This window comes from Oryzias latipes, chromosome 18 (assembly GCF_053564925.1).
Source record: "Oryzias latipes strain Hd-rR chromosome 18, Olatipes_Hd-rR_3.1".
Taxonomy (NCBI): domain Eukaryota; kingdom Metazoa; phylum Chordata; class Actinopteri; order Beloniformes; family Adrianichthyidae; genus Oryzias; species Oryzias latipes.
This window is the reverse complement of record NC_136254.1, coordinates 22626888-22640467: the sequence shown is the minus strand read 5'-3', so window position 1 is coordinate 22640467 and position 13580 is coordinate 22626888. Positions and strand designations below refer to the sequence as shown.

The 13580-nt window shown below is 43.3% G+C and overlaps 1 protein-coding gene across 4 annotated transcripts; it reads left to right on the top strand.

The window, feature by feature from the left end:
- Nucleotides 1–871: 871 nt before the first annotated feature.
- rcor2 (REST corepressor 2) lies at nucleotides 872–12659 on the top strand. Of its 4 annotated transcripts, none has more exons than XM_011487409.4 (14): nucleotides 872–1210; nucleotides 4190–4315; nucleotides 5984–6040; nucleotides 7087–7167; nucleotides 7250–7302; nucleotides 7383–7544; nucleotides 7621–7745; nucleotides 7926–7992; nucleotides 9182–9421; nucleotides 9643–9720; nucleotides 9832–9889; nucleotides 10867–10934; nucleotides 11041–11199; nucleotides 11306–12659. In XM_011487409.4, exons 2-14 carry the CDS (start codon nucleotides 4192–4194, stop codon nucleotides 11639–11641), a joined length of 1608 nt encoding a protein of 535 aa, XP_011485711.1. In that variant the 5' UTR covers nucleotides 872–1210; nucleotides 4190–4191; the 3' UTR covers nucleotides 11642–12659. The 4 variants fall into 4 exon arrangements, with proteins under 4 accessions (XP_011485711.1, XP_011485709.1, XP_011485710.1 ...); XM_011487407.4 differs by having other exon boundaries at nucleotides 7621–7754; XM_011487408.4 differs by having other exon boundaries at nucleotides 910–1210; nucleotides 7084–7167.
- The last annotated feature ends 921 nt before the right edge of the window (nucleotides 12660–13580 follow it).

Genomic DNA, 13580 nt, shown 5'->3' with positions numbered 1-13580 from the left:
GTTCAGGTGGGTGGGGAGGAGGAGAGTGAAAGAGAGAATGAAGGGAGGTGAGAGCATGGGAAGAAGGAAAGGCAGAAAAGGGAAAAGAGATGCAGAAGTAGGACAGTTGGGAAGAAGAAAAGAAGAAGAAAGGTAAAGTTGAATGGAGGAACGATCTGACGATGGAAAGGAGGATTGGAAGGAAGGAAATTAAGGAGGAACAGAAAGGAGCAGGAAGTGGGGGGTGAAGAAGGGAGGGGTGCCAACAAGAGAGATCATGAAAGAGATGGAGATGAGTGGATGGAGGAAAGAGGAAGTGAGGAAAGGAAGCAGCAGAGAAGAAGCTGGACTTTATACACGTGAAGCACTGTTGAGGGTCACAGCAGGTCCTGATGTTTACAGGTACACCCCAAAATTCAGCTCACTCACATGATCACAATCAAACAAAAAGATTCATTTATTTTAGTGTCTGACATTTAAAAGATAAGCAAACTATTCTGGACTATTTATCTGAGTCGACTACTGGTTCACATACCCACACGAATGATTCAACAGTCTCTAACCCCTTCTTCCAACAAGCACACATCAGTACAAGTCTGGTCTGGACAGCCTGCCTCTGCACAGAGATGCACAGCTGACAAATCCCTCCGCCAACACACTGGAAAGTAGACCCCAGTTCATGGGATTTTGATGGATGGCAGAAAAAGATTCAGTAACAACTATTTATTACATATAAACATAAGTAAACTCACCGCCATTTTTATTTTATTTTATAATAGCTTTGGAATAATTGTGGGATAAATTAATTTTAGAATATATTTTAATACAGTTTCTCCTTAACATTAATGTCTGTTAATTGTAGTTATAAAGTTATAATGACGTCACAGAGGAAGAGATTTGAAACAAAGAGCAGGTAAAGTTGAAAAGTTCGACAGGACTATTTTTTTTGTCAATCCAAACGGTTGGCTGGAAGAGGCGGAGCGGATGTCCACCTCACTCTGGTGCGGGTGTTGTCCGCCCCACGCACACACTGAGCGCGTTGCTTCTTCCATCCCCTCCTCGCGGGCGGCAGTTCACTTCATTGTAGCGACCGAGCTCTCCAATTAGGCGAGAATTGGGCAGTTTTAGATGTGAAATCTGTCCCGCGGCTCTCAGGGGGAGGACTGCGAACCGCCAACGAGAGGCTCAGACAAGTTCTGAGTGCGAGGACGCAGGGCGAAGCGACACGCAGGTACGGTGTGACTGTTACTCGACTTCTAACTAGTAACGTTACAAATGTAACGCGAGGGTACTACTAGCCGCAAGCTAAGTGGCTAACGATAGCATCCCAATGAGCAAGTGGGGTGGACTTCAGTTGCACTTTGACGAGGGAGGGGGCCAGAATTATGCCCCAATTTACCCCTTTAAGCCCCGGTCAATACTTTTAGAGTTCAAAAGGAAGCCATTTGTGTCACATATGATCAAAAAAAGTTAAGTTAAAATGAGCCAAAACGTCAAATTTCTCATAAAAAATTCAAAATGACAACAGTTCTCATACTAGCAGAGAGGGGAAGACAAAAGGGCTCGAACTCCAGGCATTAACTGTCGATTAGAAATGTTTTAATAATATAGCTTTAGCTAAAATGTATGATTTGGGTAAAGTTTAATATGTTGAAAATTACTAAATAATACACAGGGGTGCTTTTTATTAAGTGTCTGGAAAGAACAATTCGAGGAGTTTTTATTGTTTGTGGACTAAAGACAGGATGCTTAGAGAAATTGGGATTTTCAAAATAAAGTTATGTCGGCATTTTAAACATGTTGGCACACAGATAGAGATCGACGTTACTACGACCCTCTCCCGGAAACTCACTGAAAGTGAACAACTAGTTATGCATATAACCACGGCGGGATCGTCTCAAGCTGTAATCTACGGTCGTTTCCTGCTTCCTCAGTGAAGTTGGACGGGGCAGCTGCTGTAATCCCGGGGCCACCTGGAGCAGCCACAGACAAAAGACCCCCAGAGAGCCTCCCCGCACTTGTGCTGTCTGTCTGCTTGTTTGGATTGGCAGATGTGATTTTTAAACTTGTGGATTGGGGACACAGCGACTCCCCCGCCTGTCTTTAGAAACAGCACGTTTTTAGAAGCAGAAGGGAGAAAAAAAGAGGAATAAGTGATGGAAACTGTGCGAATCTGTCGTACAACTTTCAGTCCCTGCTTTGTTCTGGTTCAAGTTAGGGAGACTGGAGATGGCGCTGATGAAGGTCCGGATCCTCTTCTGCATCTCAAATCCTCACCAGGTTTTCACCAGTTTAGCCAAAACATTCATCTTCCTGCTTTTACTTTTGGTTTCACTAATGTGTTTTTTTTAAAATATCCATAAAAAAAAGGAAAATCATTCAAAAAAATATTTTTGATTTATTTTGATATACTTTCATTTACAGCAATAATAATAATAATAATGTAGTAAAATTTTAAACTAATAATAAATAAAATTTACAAAAACATGTAAATAAGTATAAATAATAAACTAATATTAATTTTGTACAAATTTTACCTTTAAAAAAATCTTGCTCCATCAGGTAAATTCCTTTAAATAATCAATTTTATATAAATAAAACAAACTTTTTCCTCCAAATTTCTTCTATATTTTTGCTTATTTAGTAAAAAAAAAAATTAAAATTTCTATTTAGATGTTAGTAGGTTCTATGCATTTGTATTAGTTATTGTTGCAGCTTTTGCATAAATTAGCCTTTGTTTAAAGACAGACTCCAATCATCTTTGATTTATTGATCTATCAACCGTCACCAGTGGTCTTTTAGACAGGATTATGCTGTTTTTAGCCAAAATATGAAAACCTCTTTTGTTTTATAGGAAATAGTTTCTGCAGAACGGCAGGAGTTCATTAGAAATTTACCTCTGTGATTGCACAAACTATTAAAGTAAGCCTGTCCCCACTTCCCGTCATCCATCTGTTTACACTCTCTCCAGCTAGCTTACAGTCCCTCACAACCCCAACGTAACATTTGCAGTGCAACAAATATGGCGAGCAATATTGGAGCTATCCAGCGTACAGATGTCAGCTAAGATGAGGAAAATGAAGACGTACATGGATCTATTTGTCTGCAAGTGGATGCATCAGAATGGAGCGGAGCAGGAAGCTCGTGGCCCCACCCAGTGTATTTTTTACGTAACAAATAAACTCTTTTTCAAACAGAACTTTTTTATCTGCTCTTGATCTGCATCGATTTGAATGCTTTGTTGGTAGTTTTTGACATTTTTAACTTCCAGTAAACAAAGGGCTGCAATAAATGTACATTTTATCTTCATGAAGTAACTGTGCAATGGTAACGTCAGGAGCAGCGATGGGTAAACTCCTCACATTTTGGTGCTCCGATTCTCACTCAAACTCAAAGTCTCCAAGGTTTTCCAAATGCCTGTTGAGCTGGAGGGGCGCAGGCTGCAACCCCACCTGGACAAATATGACCTTCGTGGAAAAAGTCTGCAGAAGAATGTTCTCACCAGAACACTCTAGGTTTGCACTGGGTTATTTAAACAAGCCTTCTCCACATGTGCTGTGGACTGATGAAGCTGAAGAGAGGGAGGATTCAGAGCTCTGCAGGTGTGTCCATGCATACATGCATGCATGCTTACGGACGTGGTAGTAAACCCTACTAATTGAATTTCCAGCCTCTTTTTGTAGTTTTTTAGAAAATATGGAGTGGAATTAATGAATACGTACGTTAAGAAACATCGTTTATTAGATTAGAGGAAAACCTGAAAGGATGTAGAGAGTGGGATCCACCGCCGAGGCAAACGTGTTAACATTTGAAGGTCATCCAGGGCTTCAAGCAGCTGATAACATATAAATGTCTTCAACAGACTAAAATGTACAATTGAATACTTTACTAAATAGCTTATTTTAATTTCTAGAAGAACAAAAAAGGTTTATATAAAAACAAATACAAGTGTTTTCAATGAGAAGACCCTCTAGTCACTTTCTAATGTTTAAGATGCTTAAAGACCCACTTGGATGATTGTATCACTTATACAACGTGTAAAATGAGGAAATCCTTGCAGATGTTCTCACCTGAACAGTCTGTAGAGTGGATGAGTGCTTATTGTTTCCTGAAGAGCTCGTCTTGTTTTTGAGCCATTTGATGAACAGGATGTGAAAATTGAATTTTCATTCCCCTAAAGATTTTTTTCTTTTTTCCTTTTTTGCTGCAGTCATGCCTTCAGTGATGGAGCGCTCAGGCGCAGGGGTCCTGTCCAGGAGCAGAGCCAAAACCGTTACCAACGGAAACAGCCAACCACACTCTGAGGAAGAGAGCAGCGACGAAGAGCACGCTCATGGTAGATGCATACCTTTTAAAGTTTTTTTTTTTACCTCTCTGCCACAGATGTTGTGGTTTGTTAGTATTTTTTTTAAAGGAGATCCAACAGAATTTACAGATACAGAGGCATCATTTCAGCTGCTGCAAAGCTTCAGAGCTCCTCTGTCAGCCCCCTCCTCCAGCATCTTCCCACCCTCTTCCTCCTTCTCATCTCTGCTGCCCACATGTTCCTTCCTTCCACTGTTCCCTCTCTTCATCTGCCAGCAGCATGTTTTCCCTAAACTGTCTTTAATTTGAAAAGTTTCCTTCTTCCTTTCCTCCGTTGTCGTCGCCGTTCTCCTTCAACTGTCTTCACACACCTGCTCACAGTCCTCATTTGCTCCGTGTTTCTCCATCAGCTTCTTCTCACTCCTTCCAACACCCTCCCATCTCCTCTGTCTCCTGCTAGCTTTAGTGCAGCACTTATTACTCAGCGTCTGCCATCAGCTGCCATCTTTGGCTCCATCTGTGCAAATTCCTTTTTCAGGGGGAGGAGGAAATGGAGCAAATGAAACGATTGAAATGTTGTTTCTTACCAATAATTTGATGATAAAAAGTGCATCAAAATCATGTCATGCTGGAATCGGCTCAGCACAAGAATGATTTGATCATGTTTAAAGCCATAAAAATAAGCTTCAAATCAGCAAAGAAGCTGCTGAATACACAGACATCGCTACAAATCTGACTTCATCTAAAAATATTCCAAAGAGTTTCCTTACTAAAACTTGTCAGGTGTTTAGGAATGAAAAGTTGTGTTTAGCTTTGTGACGATTATTAAAACAACTTTTTAACAAATCAGTGTCACTCTTAATCCAGATTACTAATATAAACAAAGCAAGGACAAATCATCTCAAATACAGTTTTTTTCCAACCGCTATAAACATTTTACACATCACTAAATATGTTACATTTCAATTCCAGCTGCTAAAACATTGCAATGTTGGATGTTTAAAAAAAGAACTTACTGCAACGTGGATTTGATTTTTAGTTTAATTTTAATGTATTTATTTTTAAGTATATTATTATTATTATGCTTATTTTTAACAATTTTAACACTCCTTTAATTGTAATTTCTTGATTTTAATGGCTGATGAACATTTTTAGTAGTTCTAGATTGATCGATGGATGGATTGATTAAAGAGGGAGGGTAAGAAAGGCAGCTCCTCCAGTGTTTCCATTAGATTGAAAGCAAATAGTACTAAACCTAATGTTGTGTATGGACAGAATATTAGGTCTATTCTGGAGTGCCTTATCAGATCAGTTTGTTTTTTAGATTCAAAGGCTCACATGTTCAGTTTCTGATTCAAGTTCAGCAGCACAGTTAAAGACATGTCTGGAAGAATTGACCAGAGCTAAAACCCAGAATGCACTTTTAGTGAACTTGATGTTTGAAAAGAAGAAATGTCACAACATACAGTTGTAGAGAAAAGGGTTGTGTATTTCACAGCTTTATTTTGTAGGTTTGATATAAAATGTTTTTCCAACTCTTCTGTAATATTTAAATTAAGTTCTGTTCCAATTCTTTGATCACTTAAACACATTTTTGTTATGATTTCAAAATAAATCTGCTGTACCTGACTTGTTTCTTTTCTCCATTCTGGTTAATCAGTTCTGGAGATTAAAACTCTGCTTCCCTTGTTTCCCACAGACAGCATGATCCGAGTGGGAGGAGACTACCAGGCTCAGATACCAGAGTTTAAACCAGGTAAGATGAGGGGACAGTGATAACTGAAGCTAGATGGGGGTTGGAAGGGCTCAGAAGGAGCAGAGAGTTCAGTGAAAGCACAGCTCATGCAGTAAATATCATCAGAGGTTAAAATTCTCCCTTTTCGGCTCACAAAGAGGGAAAGAACGCTGCAGCAGCACGAGCAACAACCGGGTTGCTGCGAGCTTCCATCCCTGAATGTGAGGGGAGGACCTGTTCAGGTCTTAGACCAGATGCCCAATACGTCGATAGCAGTCAAAGGAAAAAAATCAAATAAAAAAAGGTTTTTGTTTTTTTGAATTGCTGTCAGCCAATCAGCATCCTTGCTGTGATATATCACATGATTGACATGCAGTATGACCACTCCAATATCTTCTAAAACATACGGCACTGCTCATGTGTGTTCCCACTAAACTGAGCGCCTCTCTCCGTTAGCAGATGAGGAGTTTTTCTTCCTCCTAAACTTCAGAAAGGTGTGAGCGTTCGGTGCCTTATTTTCCTGTCTGGCCTCGAGGTCAGTCCCCCAAAATAACCTTGAACGTTGCTGTTGTCGGCACACTGAGTGCTGCGGCTCCTAACTAAAATGACCTGACGACTATGAACAGGCGAGTCCAGTTCCACAAGTTGTTATAGCAAAAATGACAGAAGTTCTTCTACGTTTGAACTCTTGTTGTTCATGGGACGCTGCGCACATTTTTGAAATCGTTTTCAGGCTCTATGTACAAAACAAGTTAAGTTAAACAAGCTCTAACTGGGACTCTGATTTGGTAAGGACATATGGATGGCATCTCCTTCAATTTCTTCATGGAAGAAATTTGAGAAACGAATAGTTGAGGTTTTTGCCCGTTGACATTTCCCACCAAGTATCTTCAAACTGTTGGTGGCAAACATGCGCTAGTATTGAGTAGAGACAGTCCAGTGTGAACACTATGAGCGAAACACGTCCGGTATGCTTTAGACAGTAGAGGAGGGACACGAGGACAGAGGAGATGCATATGTGGTCTTGGATTTGTGTTAGGAGTCAAACGTTTGCCTGTCGTCAGCAGACACTCCATCTGGCTGCAGTGAGAAGGACCAGAGGAGCATGCTGGTCTGGTGTCCCAACAGTCAGCTCTCTGATGCAATGTGTAAGACCCACCCACACCCGGAGCTCTGCACAAACCCAACCACAGCAGCTAAACCTTTTCTTCCTCTGTCCTGTTATTCCAGTGGACGAGTACATCCTCATGGCTAAAGAGAAGCACGGATACAACATGGAGCAGGTACGACCAGCTGCAAAACATTCTGGAACTGTCATCTATGAGGATTGAAGGCATCCTGACTGACCTTTTTATCCTTTCAGGCTCTAGGCATGTTGTTATGGCACAAGCACGACGTGGAGCGCTCGCTGGCTGACCTGGCCAACTTCACGCCCTTCCCAGACGAGTGGACAATCGAGGACAAAGTTCTGTTCGAGCAGGCCTTCAGCTTCCACGGCAAAAGCTTCCACCGCATCCAGCAGATGGTGCGAAACTGAAGGAAAACCCCTCGTTGACTTGCCACTCACAGGGCAAATGTTTAAAGAGATCGTTTGTGTGCAGCTCCCCGACAAGTTGATATCCAGCCTGGTGAAGTACTACTACAGCTGGAAGAAGACCAGGACCAGGACTTCAGTGATGGACCGACAGGCCAGAAGACTGCTCAACAAGAGAGAGAAAGATGACAGGTTTCAAATGTTAAGAAGCGTTCTTATCTTCACTAAAATAAAAAGCATATCTTTCTTATATGTCTTTGCTAAATCATCATGTCCATGTCTTGAGGATTTCCTTTCTGTCACTCTAAGCATTTTGGGTGGAGCTGTAGATTGGATGGAATTCTGTAGTCCTACTTTGTCTTGTCTTTTCAGTAATGATGAGGTGGAGGAAGGAGAGCCAGCCAGTGACAGTGACTTTGAGGTGGATACAAAGAAAGAGGTGAGGCGTTATCCTCTTGAACGTGTTAAAGTCCCACTCCGGTCTCTTAATTATGTTAATGCCGTTTGTTGCTGAAATCAAAAAAAAACTTTTCTAGGACATAGTCTCTATAGAGCGGCAGTAGTTCATTAGAAATTTGCCTCAGAGTTGCTGGCCAGACCAGTGACCTGGAGCAACCCCACCCCCCTTTCCCTTCCCATTGCTGTGAGCTCTCTGTTAACACGCTCCCCTGCTAGCTTACAGCCCCTCATAACCCCGACCTGACGTTACCGTTTCAACAAAAATGGCGAGCAATATTGGAGCTATCCAATAAAAAAAAACAAAAAAACGAAGACGTTCATGGATCTAGTTGCCTAGTATTCATCAGAATGGAGCAGCGTATTTTCTATGTAACAAATAAGCTTTTTTTCAAACCGCATTTTTACTTCCACTCCCGATTTACAGTGATTTGAATTAAGAAATGCCGTATTTTCGGCAGTATAAGGCGCACCATCAATTAATAGTCTATTTCCAAACTTATGTCAAATATAAGGAGCACTGAACTATAAGGCGCATCCAGCGAGACAAAAGTCAGAGATAAGTCCGTCAGTTTATTTTCTCCTTTCGCAGTAATCCTAGAATCTTTTTGTAACACGCTACATGTTGGCCACATTAGAAGTGTTAGGCGTATACACAATACCTGTAACTCCCAACCTTGTTTGTAATATGTAAAAAAACAGACAAGATGCCACTAAAAAAATGTCACTGCGCTGACTTCTAACATTGAAAAAACGCAATCCATCCCTGCTGCACGTTAGCCGTGATAGCGTATTAACAATAACACCCAACCTTGTTAATATCTTGTAAAAAAAATGTGAAAAAACAGACTAATACTTAGCTTCAAAATTATTTCAACATTAAGCACAACCATAAATAATTCTAATATAAGTCACTCTGGATTATAAGGCGGACTGTCACTTTAAAAAAAAAAAAAAGGCTCTCAAATGGCCCTAAAGTGCAGGAAATCCAGTACTCAGGAATACAAATGTAAGCTTAATTTTCTTTCTACATGTCCTCCATCATGAGAAAAATGCTTCAAGAGCATGTTAAAAAAACGCATTTTCATGGGATTGGGTCTTGAAGGAAGCAAGTTCCCTCTAGATTCTTCATGAGATGATCGTGAGGCCTTTTCTCTTGTTGATCCTCACAGGCAGTGAAGCAGAACCCGAGCAGCACCAGCTCAGACAAGCCCACACCCAGCCGCTCTGGACCCGTCAAGAAGGAGAGCGTCGGGGCTCAGTACAGACACCACCCGCTCAGGTCGCGCCGCAGGCCGCCTAAAGGCATGCACCTGGTCCAAGCCGACATCATGGCGCTGTCGGCCTCTCAGGACGCCGGGGCGGTGACTGTCCGGCAGCTGGACACCCACCTGGTTTCTCTTAAGAGACAGGTGCGTCTTTTTTTTTGTTTTTTGCTCCTCCTTTTAGAGGATTGGTGTTCAGTTCAATAGAAAATCTCCCCACTGCTTGATCTGTACTGCCATCTTCTGACCACACATCCAACACCTCCAGGGAGGTTTACGGATCCACGTGGATTTGTCCTGTACTTGGTGATGTGGACAGATGATAAATAGGATGTTCGGTGAAGCACTGAGCAGCTCTTCTCTCACAGGTTCAGTCCATTAAACAGACCAACAGCAGTTTGAAGCAGAGTTTAGCTGAAGGCTTGGACTCCTGCAAACCAGCTGAGGTCAGTTTTTGCGTTGATCCCTCCTCCCTTCCCTTTACCCATCAGTCACGTTCTCTCCATTCGTCTTGTTTTCATTGGCCTCTGACCGCCGCCCCTCTTGTCCCCTTTCAGTCTGTGCCTAAGATGAACTCTCGCTGGACCACAGAGGAGCAGCTGCTGGCGGTTCAAGGTAAGTCTCTCCTCCCACAGTCAGCTGGTGGTCCTGGATTATTGGTTCAAAGGAAGCTGCTGAAAATGTCTGAACATGTTCTAGATTTCAATATTGAGCCTCAGCAGTTCCTTAAAGACCTACTCTGAGCTGAAAATGCTGTTTTTAACACGTTTCTTTGGCCTTTTCTCATGATGGATATATAGAAAGAAAGTTAAGCTTAAAATTGCATTTCTGATAAAACTGGTCTTAAATCTTCTAACCTCAGCTGGCTAATTAGCTCATGCAAGAAAATTGTAAAGTGCAAATACCTGGAGAAATGGTTGAAAATGAGGTTTACTCGTGGTGGTTAAAACTTTGTTTTGTTGCTTAAAAAGCAAACTGCACAGTTTGCCGAAAGATATTTGAACGTGACACAACCGGAATCATGACAATCGGACCGCAAGCGTAGATCAAGAAACGATGAACTCTGGCTGTTTGTTTCATTTTCTTTGCCCATAAAGTGTTAAATTTAATTTTGAGCATTCTTAAAATGGTCATACAAATCCTTAAATTTAACTCCTGTAAATTTGTGTACAGCTTTGTGTAAGGCTGGATCGCTCCAATATTGCTCGCCATTTTTTGTTAGGTTGCTGCTGTGAGGGGCGGTCCTGTCTACAAGTCAGAAAGGAATTTATTATGAGCTGCTGCAGAAGCTGTGTCCTAGAAAACCAAAGTTTTTTTCAAATTTTGGTTAAAAACGGCACAATTGTGATTCAAAGTGCTCTGGGAAAGGTTTGAAAATAGATCCAAAGGTGATTGGCGTTGGACTTTTAAAGCGCTGCGCAGCTCGGCTGCAGCTGCAGACGTGTCAGCGCAGCTCGGCTGTGGAAGTGAAGCAGGTCAGACCTGGTTGAGAGCAGGTGCCCCCAGATGTAGGTCAACTGTAGTGCGAGTGTCTTCTGCCTGTCAGCAAAAGCATCTCATCTTCATCATCATCATTCTTCCCTTCATTCTAGCTATTCGTCGTTACGGGAAAGACTTCACCGCCATCGCTGAAGTGATCGGCACCAAGACAGCAGCTCAGGTGAGACTCCGTTTTTGTGCGTTTGTGTGAGCTCCTTCCTTCTGTCCCTCCGTTTTTCTTCAGACCGCTTCCTCTCTGATTTTCCGCCTCTTCCTCTCTTTTTCAGGTGAGCTCCTTCTTCGTGAGCTATCGGCGCCGTTTCAACCTCGACGAGGTGCTGAGGGAGTGGGCGGCCGAACAGGTGGCCACCAACCGAGACCAGAGAGACCCGAGGAGGAGCACGGAGGAGATGTCATCACCAGAAGGAGCGTCAGAGGAACATGAGGTGAGACCAAACAAAAAGCCCCCCCCCACCTCTAGATATGCTGGTCTCTGATGTGGGTTTTAGGAAACGGCAGGTGTGTGAACGTCTCTGCTTCTGCCCCCTCCAGGTGAAAATGGAGGACTCTCCTCCAGACCCCTCCAGCAGCTCTTCTCCCCCCTCTTCCACTCAGACCACCTCCTCCCTCTCCCAGCCCCCTCCCCTACTGCGCCCAGCTCCTCCAACAGGACCCCCGAGCCTCCTCCGTCAGCCGCCGCCTCTTCAGACCCGCCCCCTCCAGAGCAGAGCGCCGCACAACCACCCTCCTCCTCCGCTCATTCGACCCGCGGTCACCGCCTCTTCCAGCCTCAGGGGTTCCCCTCCCCGCTCCTCGTCTTCCTCCGCCGCCACGCAGATGCCCCCCTCGTTGGTCGGGCTCAAAGTGGAGCAGCCCAGCTCCCACTGACGCGCTCGGAGGAGGACAGCAGGAAAATGGGCTCAAAGATCTCCTAAAACGCCGTCACACACTTGACCTCTGTGTCCCCCTGCTGTCTGCACCAACAGCTACCTCTGGAAAAAACAGGCTCATGCACACACTCCCTCAGAGGAACTCAAATTTACCCCCCTCCCCCTCACATGCACACCTCCATCTTTGTACCAAAAGACATCAGACTGAGGAGTTTCATCTCCATGGAGACAGATGGCAGCTGAGCTGTAGTTTCACTGGTGTGAAGATTCAGGTAAAAGAAACATTTCCATTAAGATCTGCTGTAGAAGGGCGTTCAGCAGGATTTGAGCCTGAGAGGAGTTCATGGTTCCAAAACCGTGGAAGGAGGGCCTGCATTAACATGCGTTAGGTGAAGGGGGGGTCCTAGCTTTCATGTGTGCCAGAACTTTAGCTAGATGGTTAGTGAGTGTAGTTTAGATTCCTAATTATTGACTAAGCACTCTGGAGAAAAGACCCCCCCCCAAAAAAAAAAACAAAAAAACAAAACCCATCTCCAGTTTCCTTTACTTCAATCTGTGGGAAAATCTGACCCTGTGACCTCCCACAACCTAAAATATGAATATATATTTATATTTGACTTTAAAAAGCACAACGTTCAAAAAGTCGTTGGGCTTCAGACAAAAAATGTTTACAATTCAGGTTTACTTCATGGATGTTTAGACACTGGAAAACGGAGGAAATACGTGTTCGATCGGTTCAGATAATGTGTTCATAAAGACAAAGCGTAATCACATCGGATTTTTACAGGTTTTCTCTGAAACTTTTCTGTAAAATATTTTTCTTTTTTTTTAAACTTGACCAAAAACGTCATTTTCATTTCATTTGTGACCGTAGTCCCACACTGAATGGCAGATGTCGCCTTCCTACAGCATTTATTTTTCTCACATTTGTTCATTTTTCTGTGTGCGGTTTGAGAGAACTCTGTGGAAACGGGACGCTTTGTGTTAAGACTTTAAAATAAACACGTGACCAAATAGTTACTCCCGCAAGTTTGTCTGTTACTCTGAGTTTTAGACTTTTTAAACTATCTTAATGAAAAATGTAAAAGTTCCCTTTGATGTCACTTATAACAATTTTTAATGGTTTGGTATTTATTATCATCAAAAACTACACCTACAACTAAAGGACAATGATAAAGATGGTTGTATTTCCACCATTTACTGCTGTGACGGCTTGACGGCGGCGTCTCCTGCTCCTCATTACTAATGATGCTTGGAGCACTGCTTCCACGTAGGTCACTCGGGGGTGGGGGTACAACCATCCAGTCTCCACTTCAGCTGGGCCCAGACGTGCTCTATAGGGTTCAGGTCAGAGGTCATGGCTGCCCGTACCATCTGAGCTGTAACAGTTCTGGCCTGATGTGGTGGAGCATTTTCATCCATGAACAGAAAGCTGTGGGGGGGGGGGGGGGGGGGTTGTGGTTGAGTTGGGGGGTGACGATGGGTTCTATGACAGAGGTCAGAACCAGCAGTGATTGGCTCATCTCCAATAACCAAATGAGTTTGGCATCGACTGGTGATGCCTGTCCAGACTGTTGCTCCTCCTCCATAAAGTGAACCTTGGGATGACCTTGACCTCTGCCTGTCACTCACCTCGTCTTCCTCAGCAACGCTGACGACCATCGTTTCTCTACACAGTGATCCGATGGTAGCCCTCATGGTCTTGTTCCCTCCCCTAACGTTCAGTGGAGTCACCTGCTGCAGTCGTCTGACATTCAAATCACAATCAACAGTTTGTCTGGAAACCCTAGAACCCCTCACATCTGATCAACGGGCCTGCAGCTGTCAGAACCATCAGGTCCTTAGGTTCTGGTCACTGGTGGGGCTTCACTCCTGGGTCTGTCCCAAACTCTACCAGTAGTTCTGTCCAGGTGGAAGTCTGCTGATGAAACATCTGA